Here is a 12,726-nt window from a genome sequence, read left to right on the forward strand (position 1 = left end):
ACCGATAATTACTGCACTTTCCTTTGTCAAGATGTTATGCAGCCTGTTCGAAGTCTGAAAGGAGATTCTCATTCGCGACGAGTCATTTTTTATTCTGTCACAATAATATATATATATATATATATATATATATTTTAGGCATTTTGTTTGTTTTTTGGGCCTGTTTTTGCAAACAAGGCAAAATCTACTCACTCGTCGTGTTACTCAGAACTCATCACCGCCAATGATTCACATGAACGATAGCACAAAACATATCCCCTGCTGTGGCTAGCATAGATCATAAAATATGTGTTATTCTGAGTTACTTACTCTGCCTGCAGCAAATGACACTGACTCAAATTATTTTTTTTACACAACTGGTAGATTATTTATATTGAAGTTTTCCATCCGTGGCAAAGCATTTGCTGCGTTTTCCTCGCAGGGAACATTACACTAAACCACACAGATCAAAAGCAATTTGCACTTTTGCACGTGTGACAGCTGTTAAAAAACTGCAAACACATGCTTCAAGTGCGCACCCAATCAAATCAGCACATTTTGTCACATGCAATGCTGACCTCACCGACAAATGCTGGATCTCAGCATTTTGCTGTTGAAGTGTTTCTACCAAAGGTAATGCAGCCACTAACCTGGACGGTTACAATCTGAGCATCTGAACATGAATCCGCTAGACATGACATTTGAACCGTCCTGCAATGAAGCAAAAACATCTCCAGATCGCGCCTCCTCGCAGACAGTGGAAATACCACAGTGCAAAAAAAAATACACCAAGAAAATGTTTCCTGCATTCAAATATTTACTTTTAAATATATGGTATTTCAAGCATTGAATGAAGAAGTACTTCCTCAGAATCTGAATGAACCCGGTGAGAGGCAAATCATTTTTGGTTTTATAGGAGTTCCTTCCTAAGAAATGTCATGTATAGTTGTGCCCATGCATATTAATAACAAAGAATGAAATACTAAAACCATCAACTGCTCAAATGTGCCTGTTTTAAATGAAAATACTGCAGTAAAATACAAATATGAACATCACAGCACCTACTGAAGAGGAAAGTACAATTATCTAATATTTATCATTTGTGAATAGCAATTATTTTTGTGATTTCCCTGCATGAAAATTAATTAATTAATATACAGCAGCAACATCCGGTGTACAGGAAGAGTTAGCAAAGACCCCCCCCCCCCCAAGAGCCTCCAGGTAATCTGGATACTTGTGTGAGCTCAGCACCTGCCACATGTGACAGCAGCAAAGCCGTAAACGCTTCACTTTTAGGCAGGCGCTACCTTTCAACGCATCATCACTTTCATAATCCCCTTACATGGTCAAAGCATCAACTTCCGCGCCGGCTCCTGACACCTGCAGCCCACCTCTGTACGTCTGTTAGCAGCGATTCAGGGGGATAATACCACAAAGCATGTTGGACTCGGCGTAATTATGCTTCTCTTGACCAATGTCTACCAGCTTCTGCTTTACAACAGTGGTAAAGACGGTTGTAAAACTCCTCAGCTAATTCTTGTGGAGGTTTGATGTTCTCAAAAGAAGACGTCAGGATTCTGACTTTTTGTTTTTCCCACTTTCTTCTTACATAGTGTTTGTGAGAGAGTATTTATGTGTGAATACTTGTGTGAACTTCACTTTTGTGTTTCCTTTCCTTCAAATCCATGCAGCAAATGATACGGCTGTTGTATTCCAAAACAATATTTTTGCTTGATTTGCTCAAACGAACGTCCGTTTAAGTTTTGGCGGAGCAAATGTTTCTGTCCTCAAAGGAGATTGCGCCTCGGCTGATTTCACATTAACGTCTCTCTTTGAAGACGAAACAAGAGTGGGGAAAGACGCCGTTTCTTCTCTCTCTGAGTTGCTCTGACGACAGGTACTTGAAAGAAATATACAAAGACAGACGGGAGCTGACAGTTCTTTGTTATAGGGTTGGGAGAAAGAAAAAAAGGCCTCGAAACCCACAGGCAGAGGAACAAATGCAAAACTGAGAATAATCAGAGGGAAGATTTATGGTTCTTACAGCTGTCACACTTTGCCTTTCACAGGAAAGCAATGCCGTTTTAATTAAAGAGGTCAATCATCCTCCTGAGCGCTGACATGAATGGTGATTACCTTTTCGACAGCATCAAACCAGCTGGTAATTAACAACTTTATATGCCAGTGTGTTTGGGAAATATGAAAGTGGAGACGTGGCATTTTACGAACTGATCCAGTCCCGCAGCTCTGAGACAAATGAAGAACTCTCGGCTGCGGTGCAACAACTCAGCTACTGACTTAATGAGACCAAAAGTGACTCCAGAGATGATACCCCATCATCCACGCACGACTTGGACAGAATACCCGCCTGCTATCCTCCTTTCATTTTGTTGCAGCAGCAGAAAGCCATGCAGCGAGTTAAAAAAAAAAGAAAAGAGCGCTGCTAAACGGTGAGGCTGTGCATCAGAGGATGCTGGATGCTTCTGACCCTGCAGAGCGGTGATGGCTGTGCTGCGGCAGAAGGCAGCGAAGCCTCCAGTGCCAGCGGCTGCCTCAGGCTGCCCATAAAAATTCATAGGTGTGGGCCAGGACCGGGGAAACAGCATCTTATTACACATAATGTTTCCTTCACAGTGGGCGTGAGTCGCTTTAGAAAAATCACTTCATCTGGACATCTCACACCGAGGGAGAAGCGGCGAGGACAGTAATTGAGTTGCTCGTAATTGCTTGGCGTTAGTCTTTAACGGTCCGCCCAGTAGCGAGACTGTTATCATAAATGCAAAGGGCAAACATGTTAGACCGATCAGTTATTTTGGACTCCTCTATCTTCATTTCGCCCTTTATTATGGATTTATTGACGGTAAACACACACTTCTGATCAATGATCGGAAACATTGCTGGGCCCATGACCAGTCGATGCGGGCTGCAGCGTTAGCCGGAGGCACGGGGGGGGGATTCGGGCTGAAGAATCTCGACCTCAGACGGGCTGAGGACTGCAAATGCCACAGACGTTGTTGTTTATGGAGGATTATCTAGACAAGCCCGCTGGATAGAAATGGTTGTGACCCCAATATTGAGCACAGATACACATCAGAACCACGCAGGCTCCAAACCGATTCCTGGAATGCATCACATGCATGCAAGGACCTTTCACTCCATCGGCCCGTGTTCGATCACTCCTGCAGAAATGTTTGCTGGCCTTCCTGCCATTCCAGTTTCTCTGAAGGGTTTTTTGAAGACTTAAGTGCCAATATATATTTTCTCTCTCTCTCTCTTTGTTAAAAAGCAAATCCTGAGAGAGGTTGATGTGAAGACCAGGCAGAGCAAGGATGTGAAGAATATAAACACGTTTTTTATTTTTTTGATTGTCCAGAGCGAGGGGTGGGTGCGTTGGGGGTGGGGTTGCACGGGGGGGGGCTGGATGGTGGGGTCCGTAAAAAGAGACGAGGACCTTATCACAGCCCAGCAGCTCTGTAATTCGCCGCCATGATAAAGTGGCAGCGCGGAAAACCTTACAAGGCTGGCACAATCCAACGACGGATTAGGTTTTTCTGACATAAGCTTCCTGAAAAACTAATCAATCAGCCCATGCAGTATTATCAGAAGCGTGAGATTAAAGAGCTGCTCCTAATCACCTCACTGTACATTTTATTACACTTCTCAGCGTTAGTTGCCTTTAAATATACATTAAATAAATAGTAAAACCAAAGCTAATGGAGCATGAGGGGGGGGTTAAAGAGCCCTTAGAGAGGGAATTTATGTAGAATTTGTGTTTTGTTATGAAGATGAGGACAAAACTATTGACCTTGCAAGGTTTTTTCTTCTTTTTTTTTTACTTCGATTAACGGATCACTCTGGTGCAACTGAGAGGAAAATAAATCTGGTTGGATGAAACAGCCACTTCAGCAGCTAAAACTCGCCCAAATATATTTCAAGTTCTGATGTTCCTCTTCTGATAATGTTCTACTTTTGGTGCCGGATAAGCGGGAGGATAATCAAGCAAGTGGATGTTAATAAATAAATAACAGTTGAAATTAATGCCAAACCCTTTGAGGAACGACTTGTGATCCCATAAATCAATGCAAATCAAAGTTGCAGGGATAAACTCCATGCATGTATCGGCTCCAGAGGACAGACTTCTTCCTCTTCCTCACAGCCAGCTACGCTTTGTCTCTTTAATGCGTCACACTCTTCTATCATGAGATGCTCGCGCTATTCCGCTGCGCCATTCCGCTGCGCCCAACCCAGGGCGGCGTTCATGGTATAACCGGGGGGGGGGGGGCATACACTTTAACACTCCCACTCATCCTCTTGGTGTGGACCTCGTCCATGCTTTGTCATGACATGATAATACCAAAGAGCTCTCAGCCTGGCAATAAGATACAAAGGCTTAATAGCCTTTGTCGACGTCTTCTCACGCTTAATCCCATGCAGTGATGAAAAAACACAGCAATCTGCGGGATAGATGCAGGACAAGCAGGGGGTGGGGGGGTTGCAGAGCGCAAGTCCTCTCAAGTATGTTTTATCTTCATCTACATTGTACTGCTGTCATTGCACAGAGGATAACTGCAGAGCAGATGTCAAGGGAAAGAATTGATTCTCCCTGGATGGCTTTGACCCTTTTATACATCCCTGGGGTACGGCACAGATGCTTGGGCTGGGGTTACATTTTTAACGTATGATTCATGTTCTGGGTGCATGAGGAAGCCTGAGGAAGACTGTTCTTCATCTGCCTCTCTTGTTCTGAGTGATCGGTTCACAAGAACAAAGGATAAATTAAAACATGAAGTTCCTTCAATGTCATAGTTTGCTCAGTTGTCTGAGCTGCATTAAGATGATATTGTGTTTTAGGCTCGCCCAAATCAGATCTATATATCATGTCCACACAGTTAATGCCGTTAAAAATAGAGGGGGGATGGGGCAGTTTTGGTGCAATCTTCCTGTAAATTACCTAAGTTCACCCTTTGGAAGGATGTGAATATTGATAAGGGGCAATATGTCCCCAGTCAGGCAGTGGTGGGTCTGCTGGGAGGAAAGCCATTGAGGCATATGAAGAAAGCCTCCCCAGGGATGCAGCCTCTCTCTCTGTCTCTCTCTCTCTCTCTCTCTGTTCAAGGATGATTACAACAGCAGCCAGAGCAGCCAGCATGTTGCTGCTGCATCACAGTTCAAGGCTATCTCTAAAGAAACCCTCTTTGGGGACAGCACAGATGTAAGGAATTTCTTCAATCAAATGGCATTTTCTTTTCAGGTGTGATCACCAAAAGAATCCGTAAAGTGAAGACGATCATGATAAAACGCACACTTTATTCAAATGTATATGAAAAAAAAAAAAAAAGTAGGAGAGGACCTTTAAATTTCACTGAAGCTTACGATCTTTCTTTGAAGAGCTTATTCCGGCAAAGAAAACTGATTTATACTCCGGAAAGATTATGTGAAGAGGATCAAGATAATCAGCTTCCTGAGTGAAATAATTCCCCTTATTTGATATTGTTTGATAATCGAGAAGGAACAGTGCGAGCCTTAAAACCAATTTTTAGTGTCATTAGTTGTCTTCTCTTTTTCAAGCTCTGGCCTCCATTTTCACACAATAAGACACTTCATGGAAGTTGAGAACTCAAAACAAAGGTCATACATTGTTTGAAGCTGAAAGCAAAATGAATAAAAATGACTGCTAAACATCAGCGTCCGTGTGATGCAGCTGAATAAATGAAGATGTTTGTATTTATTCGGCCGTAGTATAATATATGAACGGTCACCGCAGGGTAAAAGGATGAAACTGGCCACAGTCAGGTGAGTGACGATAGCGTTATATTAAAATGATTGTAAACTACACTGACACCACTTCTTATTTATCATTAATTATAATCCAATCCTCATTGCTCACATTTAAATGTAAATCCTCTGTATTATTATTCTTTTTTTAAACAGTCTTTTTTTTTTAGCTTTTCAATACAGTATACAATATTTCAAAGAGATATGGGAATGAACAATTAAGATAGATTCTACTGAGTAAAAAAACAAAAAAACAAGCTGATAATTTATATGTATATTAGTGTTTTTTATAGGTTGCAAAAATAAATATGTCACCATATTTGCAGAGGTGAACTTTAATAAATGTAAAAAAGAAAAAAGAAAAACAGCATTATCATTAATTGTTATTTTATTAATATGGATCCCCCCACGCACAAACGAAATGAGCTGCTGATAATTCTGTCAAAAAAAGAAGCATATAATTTACTTAAATTGTCATGTTTGTAGCAAGAATGGAATGAAACAGATATTTTTATATAGATGTATAAAAAACAACATACATATATCAGGATAGAAGTGAAAGTCTTGAAACAAAAACACTGAAACTTTCTTTTTACGCCCCGCAGATACATTTCTACGCATTCTGTCTTTTTTTCCCATTTATTGCTCTCATATCTCACCTGGTGCAGGAAGAGAAGAAACAGGAGTATTGGCAGAGCTCTCATCTTCACAGACTTCTCGACTTATTCACAATGAGCGGCGCTTAAATCCTCTCTTGAAGATTTGGAGAGGGAGAGACGCGCATGCCGTTGAAGCATTGCTGGGATCACCTGCGCGCAAAAGTAGACATGTGGACGCTGCAAATCACTTAAACCTCGGCGTGTTACATTTGAGAGGACTTCAACGGAAAAGCTATTTAAATATTATTTCCCTTACCGTTCTGCAAATGTAATAATACCTCACTTAGTTTGGAAAGATGTTTGGAATCATCCGCGTTCAATCCACTTTGGGGAACGGCGCGTAAAATCCTCTCAAACGTCTCCGTCTCTCTGGATACTGAGTCAATGTTCCCTTCTGCAGCTGAGATGCTTGGATGCGGGGCACGCAGCTCGTCTTGTTTCAGTGCGCAAAACCCTCCGTTTCGCGTCTGGAGAGTCCAAGGTCGGCCGGCGCGCATCCGCGTCGACGCACGAGCTATCTTCTTTTGAAGTCGTCCGCTCACCGTGCGAGAGACGCGTAAAGTGGCTTGATCTCACTGATGTCAGGTTTTGCTCAGCAAAACGTGCACGTGTTTAACCCTTCATGCGCTTCACGCTCAAATAGGTTCACTGTTTCTGTTATAGTCGCATTTATACGTTCAGTCCCTGCAAAATGCACACGCACGCACGCACGCACGCACGCACACACACTTTTGAAACAATTTTACTGTTTGAATCTCAAAATTAAAACTCCATGGTGAGTGATCGTCATTGGGAACTGGCTGATGAAGCAGTCCTGGCCACAGAGCAGACAGAAAACGTTCACGCTTTGGTCACGGTTCCACACATGGGCCAACATTTTCTGCTGCTGGAGGCACTGTGTCGGCTCCGTTGGGCTTTGGTGCCATCGTGTGGTTAAAGACACGCGTTTCACGCTACAGAGGGGGAAAAAAAGGATTTCCAGGTGATGATGTGACGCAAGGAAACACAAATGTGAAATAATCAAACAAAGGAGATCCTCTCCAGAACATAGGCTTCCTGATTACGCAGCCCAAGCAGCATCACTTCTACACCAAGGAGTCTCTGTGCAAGCCTTTCGTGGTCTGGGTGTTCATTCTCTGAGAGGAATTACACATGCTGCCATCGACAATATGCTCTGCATTTATTTTAGTTGTGTGCGTTAGCATTTTCATGTCGCAGGTCCTCTATAGGTATCGTTTTTGATCATTTGAAATTGAGGATTGTTTGCATATATCACAAGATCATTAATCATCAACATCCCACCACTTGATCCTTGTGTCTAATGTTCCTTACTGTTGGTAAGAACAAGTGAAGTGATGATTGGTGATGATAATCCTAAATAGTTCACTTAACCAACAGCATTCCTCATACACATTATTTCTCAGGGCGGTCATTCCCAGGCTGCTTCTGTATCTGTGGATTATCCTGTTTCTCTAGTGCCTTCCCAGCAGATGTGTCCACGATCAATGGACCTGACTGGAGTTAACCCTTCAGTGTCCATGAAAAAACCATGAGGGTTACACCTTCCACAAGTGCAGAGAACACAATTGTTTGTTGTCCGTTGTTCATCGTATTCAGGAGCACCGTTATCATCCTCACTCAAAAATATGTCCTCTGTGCACCCATAGAAAATGATTTACACCATATGTGTCAAACTCAAGGCCCGGGGGCCAATGTGGCCCGCCACGTCATTTTTTGTGGCCCGCAAGAGCTTTGTGCACACATTTGTTTTCGTAAAATGCTGAAAAGTAAAAGTGAATCAGAGTTGATGTGTATTTGTAACTGATTTTTAATCTGTAAATTGGGTTTTAATGTTAAAATTAAATATTTGTTGCTGACTCCATTCTGGATCCGACCCAGATGATATTCATTGGTGAGATCGAGGCCCCCACCCTACATGACTGTGTTAAACTCCCTAAATATCGGTCAATAATCAATGGAGATATTGAAGAACAAATTACAGACAGACGCCGGCGATTACAAAACCTCAGCAGATATTTTTACAGCAGTAAGGTATCGATATATTTTTAGAACTATGCAATTGCATATGTAATATTTATAATTTCATGAAGTATGTAGTAGTAAATACAGTTATTTAGCAGAATGTTAAGGAATAGTTACATTTTATTTACATTACATTTAGTTACATTTACACGATGTTACATTTACAACTGGCTATTTGAGGGCAACCATAATGCTGATGTGGCCCTCGGAGAAAATTAGTTTGACACCCCTGATTTACACCATCTCCCGTGTGTGGGTCATGAGAGAGGATTTAAAAAAAGAGCAAAAGAGTTAATCCAGTAACTCATTAAGCATGGATGTCCCTCTTTTTCAATAGCCGACTCAAACAAAGACAATTTATTTACTCATCATCTGTTGCTGGAGGAAATCATTTTGTATTTAAACCAAAAAATCGCAATTACGATAATAGAGAAATAACACAAAGAAAATATTTTTTTACTATTGCTATGCCTTAATATATATTTCACTGAAATAAAATACTGTCTTTATGCTTCAACAACACCGTTTGACATATGAACAAAAGTTAACAATTACGCATAAATAGATACAAGTTGCATAATGTCACTAAGTAGTAAATGAAACTAATAATTGGAACATGGATAAATTAACCAAGAAAAGACTAAATCACATGACAAACTGGAGACAAACTCTGATTACTGGGACTTTTTTTTTTCACACTCCCTTTCGGTGGTTACACAATATCCCTTGAGCAATACGTACTCATTCACCACTTGCTCACAACAACACAGCTTGACTGGAGAGAGGAGGCATGAACGGGAGGGTGTTGTTTCCTACGCTGGGGCTGGTGGCCTGGCTGTGTTGTCTCAGCCTGCGGCCCGTTCAGGGTGCGAAGGTGCTGGTTCTGCCTATGGACGGGAGCCACTGGCTCAGCATGAAGATCCTGGTTGAAGAGCTCAGCCACAGAGGACATGATGTTTTGGTGCTGTTGCCTGAAACCAGCATGTTGATGAAAGGCTCCGAAGGCTACAGGACTGAGATCTACCAAGTGCCGTTCACTGAAGCTGAAATGGATAAAAATCTAAAAGTTTTCACGGATGGATTATTCCTTAAGGCGCCAGCAATGACAGACATGTTTATCGATGTGGAGAGTTTGGTTAACTATACCACTCTGCAGATTAAAGGTTGTGAGAGTTTGCTGAACAACCAGCCTGTGATGAGTCGACTGAAGGGAGAGGGCTTTGATGTTGTGCTTACAGACCCCTTCCTTCCCTGTGGTTCACTTTTGGCTCATATCTTTTCCATCCCAGCGATTTATTTCCTAAATGAACTTCCATGTAACCTAGATTTAAAAGTCAACCAATGTCCCTCTCCTCCTTCCTACGTTCCTGTGTTCTACTCTGATGATACAAATGTCATGAATTTCTTACAGAGACTCAGAAACATGGTTATGGCTATTGTGGAGTCCTACACGTGCAGAGTGCTCTATTTCCATTTTGATGATTTGGTCAGGAGGTATTCAGGAGACATCACAACATACCAGGAGCTTCTCAGCCATGGTGCTTTCTGGCTGATTAAATATGACTTTGCTTTTGAGTGGGCCAAACCAGTCATGCCAAACACGGCTTTCATCGGGGGAATGAACTGTGCAAAGAAAGCTCCTCTGCCAGCGGTGAGTATTCAAAGAAAGCATGTCAAACTAAACATGTGTGAAATGTCAATCACATGCGCGTGATTTGTCTTAAAACCCATAAAATTGTGATTTGAAAACGTGATACTGAAAATCAGAAAAATATCTCTGAAGATTGGTTTTCTCTCAACAGTTCTGTAAGTGGAAATGTGATCGCTTTACCTTTACACCCATACCTCCCATCTGTGCAGCTGCCTCTTCCAATTCATTTGTTGAATCACAGACTCCAACAGAAGTGGTGCCTCCTTCTGCAGCTCCTTCTGCAGCGAGAAGCTCATTGAGACTAAAACAAAATAACTGAACAGCAATAAGCTGTATTTAAAACAATTTGGATCGAATTAATTCCCTTCATCATTATACTTGAAAATAATTTGACCATAATGACAATTTCCAGATGAGAGTGAGAGGATGATAGCGCACCCTAAAGACAAAGACTCTGTAAGAAAAAACATTTATTACATAATTCTTCTGTAATGTTTTGTATTGTTTTTTACAACCTGCCTGCAGGATTTGGAGAAGTTTGTCGATGGATCGGGAGATGACGGCTTCATCGTCTTTACTCTGGGCTCAATGGTGCCCGACATGCCTGAGAAGATGGCGAAACAGTTCTTTGATGCATTTCAGCAAATTCCTCAGAGGGTAACAACAAGTTTTCAAGCTCTACATGTACTGTATGAGTTTATGTTGAAAGCAGAGGACTTTGTTCTCTACCTTATCTGACTGCAAACACGCCAAACCTTCATTAGGGTATCAGTATGAGTTCCTGGATTGAACAATCTGCAGTCCCTGGTCTAAATTGTTTTAATGGTGTGTCCTCGTAAGGGACTTTGATCCCCACCTTATCTTGCTGCAAACATGCCAGACCTTCAGTTTATTGCACGAATACATTGCAAAGTAAAAAATGAAGCGGTTTGTGTTTCAGGTTGTGTGGAGATACACTGGAGTCCCACCTGAAGATCCACCCAAGAATGTGAAACTTATGAAATGGTTACCTCAGAAGGACCTGCTCGGTAAGTTTATTCAGACAAATGTATGAGGTGCTATCATCTTTATTAACTTTACCTTTCAAACCCATCAAAGTATATTCCGATAAAGAAATTCACCAGCAATGGTTTGTGTCTGTTGTGTTTCTCAGCTCATCCCAAAGCTAAAGTCTTCATCACTCACGGAGGGAACCACGGAATCTACGAGAGTATCTGTAACGCTGTACCCATGTTGATGTTCCCACTGTTTGGGGACCAGACTCATAACACACAACGCATGGTGTCCCGTGGCGTTGCAGAGAAACTCAGCATTTATGATGTGACGACTGAAAGACTTTTGGCTTCATTAAACAAAATCATCTATGACCAAAGGTAACATGGAAAAAAATCATAAAATGCCTTAGCGATACAAGCTGAAATAGCTTTTTGGCATTTGCATATGAGCAATCAAATCACAGAACATATATGTAACATCCACATCACTCCACCAGAATTCAACTTGAACTAAAATCTAATCAGTATTATTGAAAACATTTGTATATGTTACTGTAGCTGCAAAGTGTTTGTGCAGTTTACCCAATCCTTTAAACTCATGTAAGTAATTCATATTTTATTTTATAAATCTTTGGGCAGTATCAAAGTTTCAACAGTGTTGTTTATGGGGATATATTAAGTTCTTCATCTCGATATTTGTACTCCCCAGTTACAAAGAGAAGATGGTGGAGCTGTCTCGGATCCACCTGGACCGTCCCGTGGAGCCTTTGGACCTGGCTGTTTTCTGGACTGAGTTTGTCATGAGGCACAAAGGAGCAGCGCACCTGAGAGTCGCTGCTCATGAGTTAAACTGGATTCAGTACTATTCCCTGGATGTCATCGGCTTTATGGTTGTCATTCTCCTGACTGTTCTGTGGCTGACACTCAAATGCTGTTTGTTCTGCACAGGGAAGTGTTTCAGAAAGAAGGCTGTAAAGAAAAAGAGAGCGTAGTGATCATAGAGCAATATTCATCAGAATATAGAACACATTTTTGTGTCCCAAAAAAAGTAAAGAGAAGAATAAAATCTCAGTGAAAAATATCAACATATTTAAATGTCATACTCACTGTCTGAAAGAAAATAAAACCAAATATATATATATTTTCAAAGTGTTTCTCATGTGCCTGAAACATTCACAGACAAATACATGTGAAAAGCCTTTTCTTTTCCTTGAGGTATTTGCAGGTCGATGCATGCACAACTTGTTTTTGTTCCTTTTTGTGATGACGACATACTGATGAAACTGTGCCACACCTTAAAATGATTGTGTGCTTTTTAATACTGTTAAGGCACAGACTAACAACTGTAATTCTCTAATTCTCTGTGATTGTAACGACTCCACAGTAAAAGAACAGGTTAGAGTACTAAACAGCGGTTTTTACAGTTTGTGCACGGTTCACACCTGCTCCAGACATTATCGCTGAACTTCCAACTTCTGCAGGTAAAACCAACATTCTTCAGATAGAAGGTCAAATTGAAAAAAACAAAAAAAGTCATGTTTTTACATGGCAATAGTTTCAGCTTGCAGCAAAATCTTATGCAGCTCCAACCCTGGTGAAGAAACAGACCTAAACAGTATGAGGA

General features: G+C 41.4%; 1 protein-coding gene across 1 annotated transcript; it reads left to right on the forward strand.

Moving 5' to 3' along the window:
• The first annotated feature begins 9,236 nt into the window (after positions 1–9,236).
• Positions 9,237–12,475, forward strand: LOC137914322 (UDP-glucuronosyltransferase-like). Its single transcript, XM_068757926.1, has 5 exons — positions 9,237–10,107; positions 10,633–10,764; positions 11,048–11,135; positions 11,261–11,480; positions 11,812–12,475. Exons 1-5 carry the CDS (start codon positions 9,247–9,249, stop codon positions 12,092–12,094), a joined length of 1,584 nt encoding a protein of 527 aa, XP_068614027.1. The 5' UTR covers positions 9,237–9,246; the 3' UTR covers positions 12,095–12,475.
• The last annotated feature ends 251 nt before the right edge of the window (positions 12,476–12,726 follow it).

The sequence above is a fragment of the Brachionichthys hirsutus genome, unplaced genomic scaffold (assembly GCF_040956055.1).
Source record: "Brachionichthys hirsutus isolate HB-005 unplaced genomic scaffold, CSIRO-AGI_Bhir_v1 contig_1394, whole genome shotgun sequence".
NCBI lineage: Eukaryota > Metazoa > Chordata > Actinopteri > Lophiiformes > Brachionichthyidae > Brachionichthys > Brachionichthys hirsutus.